Raw genomic sequence first — 10,674 nt, forward strand, 5'->3', positions numbered from 1 at the left:
GCAACTCTATGTAGATTCTTCGCGCAAATGCTCAAGGATAATAGCAAGAGTGCTTGTAAAGGATAATGCCTGTCAATGAACATTTCTCCACATAAACATACTTCACCCAGAGAAGAGACACCGGGAAATCAACTCAATACATGTCTGCTTGCCGAGTTAACATAATTTTGTCATTGTTAGTTACATATGTTTCCATGTGTATATAATTTTTTTGTGGGACCATGTGATAATTTAACTCTAGTTTATTTATCACTTCAACATACTCATGTGTGCTCTCACTTAATTTGGTCTTCAGTATCTACAAATCAAATTATTAAGGTGAAAACACTCTTACAAAGGGACTGGCTAGGGGCAAGTCCTGAGTTGATTTTTCATGTTACCGTTTGATCATCCAACGGATCCTGCATCGTCTTTCAGCTTGAACCAGTATGCATTGTTCCTCTTCTTCCTCTAACAACCGCCAATCCAGCCCCGGTTGAACCGCCTGCCTCCACCGTATGGGGCCGGCCACACTCCCACGACCACTGCATCGCCACACCCTCCCATCGACCTCCCACATTGCAGTGTTTGCCGTCGCCCCAGCCATCCCTCTAAACCGAGGAACCTACATCTCCCCCACCTCCAATAGTCAAGTTTCAAACTCGACTCCGTCGGCTACGGCCTGTTCCTGTCCGAGGACTTGCCGACGTCGTCTGCTTCCTTCTCACCCCAGTCGGCCGGCCCAATTTCGAAATTCACTTCCAGAAAAACTGTCTTACAAATTACTACGTCTTGTAGTTAGCTATTGGTTCCAAACTTCCGATCCTAAATTAGCGGACATGTATTCTGCGGGAGGAATTCAAATTGAAAAGGACAGGTACCTTTAACGTGATACGCCATTTAAGCGAGGTCTTAACCGCAAATGTATCACCAGTACAAAACACGGCTGCAGCCCCTGCGCTAATTCACCACTTCGACCTCTTCACTTAGCGGAGCGACACGCACGTCCGCGACGGCCATGGACGAGCTTCTATCCCCGTACTCCCCTTTCTTCCCGTCATCGCCGCCTTCTCTGTTCTCCACCGCCGAGGGGCACCACCACCAGGCCTTCGAGCTCGCCTCCTGCGAGGTCCCCGAGCAATGGCTGGTCCGCGACACCGTCGTGCCGGCCAAGAGCGAGGACGGAGATTACGTGTGGCCTGCTGGGAGCTCCTCGGTGTCCCCCGACTCCGAGTTGCCGGGGGAGAGCCTGCAGGCATCGACGACGAAGCGGCGTGGGCGGAAGCCCGGGCCGCGGCCTGAGGGGCCCACCCTCAGCCACGTGGAGGCCGAGAGGCAGCGCCGCGACAAGCTGAATCGCCTGTTCTGCGACCTCCGCGCCGCCGTGCCCAGGGTGTCCCGCATGGACAAGGCTTCCCTCCTCGCCGACGCCGTAGCTTACATCACCGACCTGCGGTCCTGCGTCGCGCGGCTCGAGGAAGAGGGCCGGCAGGCGGCCGCCGGGAGGTGGGAGGCGTCGAACGCGTCCGCTTCTTCGTCCTGGGGCGGCCACGCCGGGGCCTCCCTGCACCACTTGACCGGCGAGGATGTGGTCGAGGTGCGGATGGTGGGGAAGGACGCGGCGGCAGTGCGCGTGATGAGCTCGGGACAAGGCCCACACGCGCCGGCGCGGCTGATGAGTGCGCTCAGGTCGCTAGAGCTGCAGGTGCAGCACGCGTGCGTCAACCGCGTGGAGGGCGTGACCGTGCAGGACGTCGTCGTCGACGTGCCCGCTGCCCTACAGGACAACGACGGCGACGGCGTCCTCCGGTCCGCGCTGCTCCAGAGGCTACGTTACAACGCGTAGTAGCGCTAGCTAGAGCCTAGAGCAGCGCTGCCCTACGTTTTCGCACGTACGCATCCACCGTTGACTATTCCGCAGTACTACAACGTTTTATCTGCTTTCCTGCTATTCTCCATGGAATAAATCGAACGACGAGTGTATTTCTGAACGAGCCTCTAGTTGTTCGCTGATTTCCCCCAGTCTCAAAACTTGTCGGCTCAGTATCTCATGTATGTTTATAGAATGAAGGTATGCATGTGTTCATAAAGGTGAATGTATGATTGTATGTATTTATGCTCGTGCTTAATAAACATAAAACCAAAGTAATGTGGTGTGTGTTTCGTGAGGACAGTCTATACAAAGAGATACTACAAGGGAGTGACTTAGAAGTAAAGTAAAGACCAAATCCCTTGTAGTAGAAAATTCAAAAAAACAGGATTGCAAGTGATATAATTCTCTACAGCCGTAGCAGTTCATTTACAATGAAGGGTCGTAGATGGTCAGTTTGGACAGGAAGCCGAAGGTAGAAACCAATAGGGTGTCACCCCACTGTCATACCGGACTAGAAGCAAACACGCGCTTTGCTGCGCCGATAAATCATTGTGAGGATTCACATTACCGGGTTTCATGATAATCAACAGGCAACAACAGTCGCGAAATTTATCCTTCTCAAGCAAGCACCATGCAATGCAATAAAAGATTGAAAAGCAGCAAATAGTGACTGCATTAGTTTTTAACAATACAACGAAGCCAATGCAATATTGTACATACTTGCCACACACAAAGGGTTACTTCAATTCAGTCAATGCACTACCCAATACGCATGTGACGGAGCCATGTCTGGCCACAGGTACAACTGCTAATGGGTTTACGACCTCTACCCGAACTATACGGCAAGTGTTACGTGGGCATTTGCGATAGCACAACCAAGTTGGCCAAATGAGGCGACGTACACAGTCATGCGCTCACGTAAAATCGTGCTAGCACGATATGTGTTCGCAATTCACATAGGTACGCTATGCCAGTCTGCATCGGACTGACTTTCTGGCAACTGAGCATGAATTTGTGTTTTTTCAACAAATGTGGACACATGCTGTTAGTTCATCCTTGCAAACAAAAAACTGCAGACACTAGTAGAAAACAGGGCTTTGGTCCAGGCGGGTTAGCCCATTAGTCCCGGTTCAGTCCAGAACCGGGACCAACGGGGCATTGGTCCCGGTTCGTGAGCTCAGGGGGCAGGCCGGGCCACGTAGGCCATTGGTCCCAGTTCATCTGGACCTTTTGGTCCTGGTTGGTGGGACGAACCGGGACCAATGGGCCTCGCTCCTGGCCCACCACCATTGGTCCCGGTTGGTGGCTTGAACCGGGACCAAAGGCTCCCCTTTAGTCCCGGTTCATGCCATCAACCGGGACCAATGAATTGCCTATATATACCCCCTCGCGTAAGAGCAGAGCACACTGCTCTGTTTTTTTCTGGCCGAGGGGGAGAGGGCTTGGTGGTGCTCTAGCTCACCTCATATGCACACAAGGTGTTCGATGGAATGCCCGAGTCACACTACTTAAGCTTTCTCCTCTCCAAGCTCGACCTCCAAACTCCATTTTCCACAATATTTGTCTAGGTTTAGCAGTCCGTCACGCCCCGTCCCCGTCTTCACCGCCGTCGATCACCCGCGCCGAGCTCATCGCCGGCACCACTGTGGTGAGCCTCTTGTTCTTATCTTCTTTTTGAAAGGAAAATATTCTTACTTGTATGTTTACATAGATACTTGTATTATTTTCTTATTTTTATTATTGCATCTTATATAGTGCGATGGTTTTGGTATCCGCCCCCATCGGCCCTCGTCCTGTCCATGATTCGGATGTGGTATATATGTTATCTTTATAACTATTGGTTCATTTATGGTTTATCAAAATTATGCCGACCAACGTGACATAGATTTTATTTATGTAGGATGTATGTGAATCGGAAATGCCAACCGACCCTATTGTCGAGAGGTTAAATTTAGTTGAAGAAGAAAACAATTTGTTGAAGGAAAAAATAAAAAAAATGAGGAGGAGAAGATGATATTGGAGTTCCATGTTGCGGATGTCGTCGATGATCACAACACTAGTAGAAAAAGGGCCTTTAGTCCCGGTTCTGGAACCGGGACTAAAGGGTCGGTACTAAAGCCTCCCCCTTTAGTCCCGGTTCTAACTGGAACCGGGACTAAAGACCCTCTACGTGGCCGCTGCCTGGAGGTCCACCTTTAGCCCCGGTTGGTAACACCAACCGGTACTAAAGGAAATTTTATGGTTTTTTTTTTAATTTTTTTTTGAATTTCAAATTTCTGAATTATTTTAACCTCTAATCTCTAATCACCCCTCATCACTGCTCAATTTAACCTTTAATCTCTAATCACCACTCATCATTCCAAATCATCTAACTTCCGAAACGGTCACCCATCCTCTCACTACTCCAGCCTGAGCACGCTTAACTTCCGGGTTCTATTCTCCCTCGTTTCCAAGTCTGCATTTGTTGTTTTCCTGACAATAGTAAGATGTCAATCCTATTAACCCTCAGGAATTTAGCTTGAGCATGAAGTCACACATTTCACTGTTTGAGTTTGAAACTATTGTTGTAAAAATCAATAATTATTTAGTAACACTAATATTTCTTAAATAAGTAGTTTGACCACAGTTTGACCATAGTTGACAAAAATTTAGAAAAACTGAAATAATTATTTAGTAACACTAATATTCTTGAATAATTATTTAGTAACACTAATACTTCTTGAATAAGTAGTTTGACCATAGTTTGACCAGATTTAACAAAAATTCAAAAAAAAAACTGAAATTTGAGCATAACTTTTTTTCCTTTTAGAATTTGAGGATTCTAAAAATTTGCAAACAAGCCGTCGGCGGTCTCCATCGGATGCGGGTTTTCGTTCTGAACATTTTGGTATATTATATGTTTTTTTTCTGACATTGTATGCAAAAGTTATAGCCGTTTTACATTTTCCCTACACTTTTTGCAAAACATGTCCAAATTTAAGTTTTAAAATTTTCCTAACTAGTAGATGTAGTAACATAACTACATCTCGAAGGATTTTAAATTTTGAAGTTTCTATCATTTTCTTTTGCTTTTTACAAAACTGAAAAGGCGATGCACCAGGGGGGGGGGGGGTAGGATTTGAAAATTGCACCATTAGTGCCGGTTCGTGGCATGAACCGGTACTAAAGGTCTCAACCCCATTAGTACCAGTTCGTGGCAACCGGGAGTAATGTCTGTATGGTGCCCTCGCCGCTTGAACCGGGACTAATGCTTACATTAGTCCCGATTCGTAATGCAACCGGGATTAATGCTCTTTTCTGGCTGGACCAAAGCCCCTTTTTCTACTAGTGCAAGATCAAGATGGATGCAATGCGCTTGAAGATTAGAAAGATTAGAAAATATGCCATTCATACCGAGGCTTGGTATCATTATGCCGTTGGATCAATTTTTACCTTGGTTGCGATTATGATCGCATTTGTTTTCGCACTGAAATGTTTCACATAGTTTCAATGTATGGTTTAATTAATTAGATGATCTGGAGAGCTATAAGTTGTTAGATGAGAACTATGTATGCACTTTGGTTTTAATGTGATGATGAACTTCTATTAATTTGGACTCTTAATTATATATAATGCACGCAAATGAACCGGCAATGGATGTACGGTGACAGACACACCTGCGAGTACATTACGGGTGTGCATGAGTTTCTCGATGCGGCTGAGGCAAACAAGGAGAATGGTTTTATGTGTTGTCCATGCACTGAATGTGGGAATACGAGGTCTTACTCTAACCAGAAAATCCTTCACTCCCACCTGCTTTACAAGGGTTTCATGCCACACTATAATGTTTGGACGAGGCACGGAGAAATAGGGGTTATGATGGAAGACGGTGAAGAAGAAGAGTACGATGACAACTATGTGCCCCCTGAATATGGTGATGCTGCAACGGGGGGAGCTGGTGAAGATCAAGAGGAACCAGACGATGTGCCCAATGATGCTGCAACGGGTGAAGCTGCTGAAGATCAAGAAGAACCAGACGATGTGCCCAATGATGCTGCAACGGGTGAAGCTGCTAAAGATCAAGAGGAACCAGATCAAGATTTACAAACATGATGTAACTTTTCGAGTAGATGATTTTTCATATAAAAAACTTTTTCTTCCGAGTTCGTACGCAAAAGTTATGCCCATTTTACAAATTCTCGAGAGATTTTGGCAAAAAAGTCGAAAATTCATGTTTGTAAATTTTGCTAACAACTAGACCACGGGGGGGGGGGTGCATTCTGGCGAATGTTTGGGCCAAGTTACTAATGGCGCACCGTGGCATGGTGCGCCATTACTAGTTCAACTAGTAATGGCGCACCACTCCCACGGTGCGCCATTAATAGTTTTGAAAAAATTAAATTTTTTTTTACTAATGGCGCACCGTGGATGTGGTGCACCATTACTAGTTCAACAAGTAACGGCGCACCACTCCCACGGTGCGCCATTAGTAGTTTTGAAAAAAATTAATTTTTTTTTTACTAATGGCGCACCATGAATGTGATGCGCCATTAGTATTTGCACACTAATGGCGCACCAACACATGGTGCACCATTAGTATATAGTGCCATTAGTGTCAATTCCATCTATAGCCCTTTTCCTAGTAGTCAGCGCTCAATCCTCTATCTTTCCCACTGCCTCTAGCCTCCCTAGCTATGTCAGGATTTGGCTCAAAGGGCAAGTGGGAGGCCTCCTCCGTCACCGAGAAGGGCGTCAAGGAGCTCCGGGAGGCGGGATACCTGTCTGCGGATATCGCACACAGGTTCCCTGCCAAGGACCAAGTCATCCCCACTACGGAGCCCGACGAAAGGGTTGTATTCATCCCACACTTCCTCCGTGGGCTAGGGTTTCCCCTCCACCCCTTTGTCCGGGGACTTATGTTCTACTACAGGTTAGATTTCCATGATCTAGCCTCGAATTCTTTCCTCCACATCTCGGCGTTCATCGTCGTGTGTGAGGCGCTACTCTCCATCCGCCCACACTTTGGCCTCTGGCTCAAGGTCTTTAATCTGAAGCCGAAGGTGGTCGACGGGCAGCATGCGGGCTGCGGCGGCGCCATGGTGAGCAAGCTGCCCAACGCCGTTTGGCCTAAGGGGGCCTTCGTGGAGACTGTCAAGGTGTGGCAGCAGGAGTGGTTCTACATCACCGATCCCCGCGACGCCAAGTGTGCGGCCACTCCTGAGTTCAGATCCGGCCCCCCTATGCGGCTTACCTCATGGACCACCAAGGGTCTGGACTGCGGATCCACAACGGAAGTGCTAGTGCTGCACAAGCACATCGCAAACATGATAGGCAAAAACTCGAGTCTCACTAATGTGATTCAGGTGATGCTCTTCCGCCAGATCCTTCCCTGCCAACTCCGGCCCTCTCACATGTGGGAGTTCAATCTGGAATATCCACGGACCTTGAAGCACTTCTTCGGCACAACACATGAAGACATCTCGAAGCTGCTCTTCAAGTCCAAAAAGGCGTGGCCGAAGAAGACCGAAGATATTAGCCTTGACAGCGAGGATCCAGCCACGCTGGTAAGTATAATTCTCCCAAACATATGTTTGATCAAAAAAAATTTAAACATAATGAGTTTTCGGTCCCTTGTATAGGGTTGGATAGCAAAGGAGAAGCGGATTAAGTGTCCGGCACCGCTGCCCGAGGACCCGGCCATACCCCAGGTGTCAAAGATGTTGGTCCCGACGCCCTATCAGCCATTGGAGAAGAAGGCTAAGAAGAAGAAGAGCAAGTAGGCCAGAGGCAGCCTCCGCCAAAAGGCTACTTTGGACGCAGTTTCTGAAGAGACCGAAATCCCCTCCTCCCACGAGGGAGATGAAGATGAAGAGGAGGAGGTGGAATGCGATTCCCCTCTTAAGGGGAGGAAGAAGAAGAGGGCAGCCTCCACAGACCCGGAGGAGGAGGCGCCCAAGAGGGGGAAGATGGCCCTCTCAGATGGTTCGGATTCAGAGGCCGAACCCATCCCCAAGAGGATTCCTAGGGTGAATCCCCTGGCCAAATCATAAGTATAGAAGGATTTATTATACGCCTTCGGTCCACTATGTTTTCATAATATAACATATTATATTGTGTGTCTTTTAGCCCTGCTCGCAACCTCACCAATCCTTCGCTATCTGAGGGGAGTTCTCTACCACCAGAGATGGCAGAGAGAGAGAGACGCCCCTGCAAGCGCCTTCACCAATCATCACGGATGACACCGAGGTGTTGTCCCGAAGGACCTCTCCAGGCCGCGGAGAGGTGGGCGAGGCTGGCGAGATGGCGCCCGAGGGTAATACCTGGGCTGCCGAAGACATGGGGGGTACATTATTCTGTAGACCAACGTGCCTCCAGAATCGGGCAAGCAACCCCCTTTGGAGGAGGGGGGGAGCATCAGCTCCAGCGGCAGCCTCCACTAATCCAGAGGTGCCGAATACTCTAGTGGAAGCACTGCGACGTGCTTCCATCGTGGAGGAGCACCGCACCCTGATGGGTGTGGTGGTAGAGAAGGTTCAGTCCACCAGGAGCGAGATGGACGAAGCCTTCACCAGCCTGCTAACAGGCTTTGAGGTATGCGACGTAATGCACTAGATGCTTTTCCATATGAAGGAAACATACCTGGGTATAGATAGTAGCCCCTGAAATGTTGTCTGGTGCTGAAAAAGCCGGACAGAGCATCACATAGTATTCGGAAGAGGTGACATGCTTTTCTATTTTATAACATGCTTCCTTGTTGGCGGCGACCTCTCATGCCGCCGAAGTTTCTGAGCTTAGTCGAAAACTGAAGTTGGCCGATGATGAAATCGACCACACTAACAAGCAGTTCGATGAGACGCAAGGTATGTGTGTACTTATAAAGAGTTTGATCATATACCTGAAGTGATACGAAAATTCAAAGTTGAACTCATTTACTTCTGTGATTATGAGTGTAGTTGGCGCGGTCGAGGTCGAGACCCTCAAGAGCACCCTTGCCCAGGCCAAGGAGGAGGCGAAGGCGAATAGAGCAGCCGCTGACAAAGTGGCTGCGAAATTGAAGACCGAACAGGTCGCCCGCCGCTAGCACGAGGAGAGGGTTGCCGAAGTGGAGCACGAACTAAAAGACACCATCGGCCAGTGTGACGCCCTGGAGGAGAAGACTATGGCCCAAGCAGACAAACTCGCCAAGGACCTCCAGGAGGCAAAAGAGGCATGGACCGAGTCCGAGGGTGCTTGTGAAGAGATCCGGCGGGCTGAACAAATAGCGGCTGGTAAGCCCTTTCTTTTGCAGACTATATTTGCGGGTAAAGGATATGTCTTGCTCACTCTTCTATGGAGTTCTCTAGATGCCTTTGCGGATCTGCCGAGGAGTGCCTCCGACACCACACAGTTCTTCCGAGCCTAGGAGGGGCACTCGACAGAGAAGGTGTTCTGGTCACAGTTGCTGTCGCCGGAGCACCCGACTCTGTTGAGCAACCAGATGAAGCAACTGTCGAAGCTACATAGGATGTCTGGCTTGGCCATGAAGGATCTCGTAGTCCGGCTCTGGCCAGCCGAACCCATTCCTAGCAGCTACTTCGGCTTGGTGAGGCGACTCGTCGATGCACTGCCCTGAGTTGAAGCTGTGAAGCACTCGGCGTGCATAGAGGGTGCACGGATGCCTTTGCCCATGTCAAGATGCACTAGGCGAAGATGAAGGCCACCGATGTCGCAACCGCAGGCCCACCCGAAGGCAAGTACTATCGCAAGACAAAGAGATACTTTGAAGATGTCCTACTGGGTGCCTGAATAGTAGAGCGCCAATGCTCAAAGGATGTTATGTTTGAGTGAATGTATCAGGACTTTTAAAACTCTATTTTGTGAACCAAGGCTTGTGACATATTTTATGCCTTTATCTGGAGTTATTGTCCTCCTATGCGGCCTTTTTAATTCTGAAAGATTGCCAGTCGTCGACTTCAGTCCCCACGTAGATGCTACGGGGGTGTTCGGTATTGCGCATAATCACACTTGACGCAACGTCTTGGTCCGTAAAGGAGGTGTCTAATACGTCTCCAATGTATATATATGTTTTGATTATTCCATGTTGTTATATTAGCAATCTTGGATGTTTCATAATCATTTTATAGTCATTTTATATTATATTTTGGTACTAACTTACTGACATAGTGCCAAGTGCCGGTTGCTATTTTTTGCATGTTTTTACATCGCATGAAATCAATACCAAACGGATTCCAAACACAACGAAACTTTCTCAAGTTTTTTGTGACCAGAAGACAACCAATGGGCCGAAGAAGCACTTGGGGGTGCTCCAAGGGAAGCACAACCCACCAGGGCACACCAGGAGTCCCAGGCAGGCCCTGGTGGGTTGTGCCCACCTCGAGTGCCCCCTGAACCGCCTCTTTTCTCTCTAAATACCCCAAAATTCCAGAAACCCTAGCGGAGTCGATGAAAATCAATTCTAGCCGCCGCAGAGTCCAGAACCACCAGATCTAGTGTAGACACCACCACGGAGGTGTTCACCACTTCCATTGGTGCCTCTCTGATGATGCGTGAGTAGTTCTTTGTAGACCTTCGGGTCCGTAGTTAGTTGCTAGATGGCGTCCTCTCTCTCGTTTCATTCTCAATACAATGGTCTCTTGGAGATCCATATGATGTAACTCTTTTTGCGGTGTGTTTGTTGGGATCACATGAACTTTGAGTTTATGACCAGATCTATCTTTTTTTATACATGAAAGTTATTTGAATCTTCTTTGATCTCTTATATGCATGATTGCTTATAGCCTCGCATTTCTTCTCCGATATTTGGGTTTTGTTTGTCCAAATTTATCTATTTATCTTGCAATGGG

General features: G+C 48.3%; 1 protein-coding gene across 1 annotated transcript; it reads left to right on the forward strand.

Moving 5' to 3' along the window:
- The first annotated feature begins 967 nt into the window (after positions 1 to 967).
- On the forward strand, positions 968 to 2,008 carry LOC123107446 (transcription factor MYC2-like). Its single transcript, XM_044529431.1, has one exon. The coding sequence runs from the start codon at positions 998 to 1,000 to the stop codon at positions 1,823 to 1,825; it is 828 nt and encodes a 275-aa protein (XP_044385366.1). The 5' UTR covers positions 968 to 997; the 3' UTR covers positions 1,826 to 2,008.
- The last annotated feature ends 8,666 nt before the right edge of the window (positions 2,009 to 10,674 follow it).

This window comes from Triticum aestivum, chromosome 5A (genome assembly GCF_018294505.1).
Source record: "Triticum aestivum cultivar Chinese Spring chromosome 5A, IWGSC CS RefSeq v2.1, whole genome shotgun sequence".
NCBI lineage: Eukaryota > Viridiplantae > Streptophyta > Magnoliopsida > Poales > Poaceae > Triticum > Triticum aestivum.

Coding starts and splice junctions, on each gene's coding strand:
- LOC123107446 (XM_044529431.1), top strand. CDS start 998: ATGGACGAGCTTCTATCCCCGTACTCCCCTTTCTTCCCGTCATCGCCG.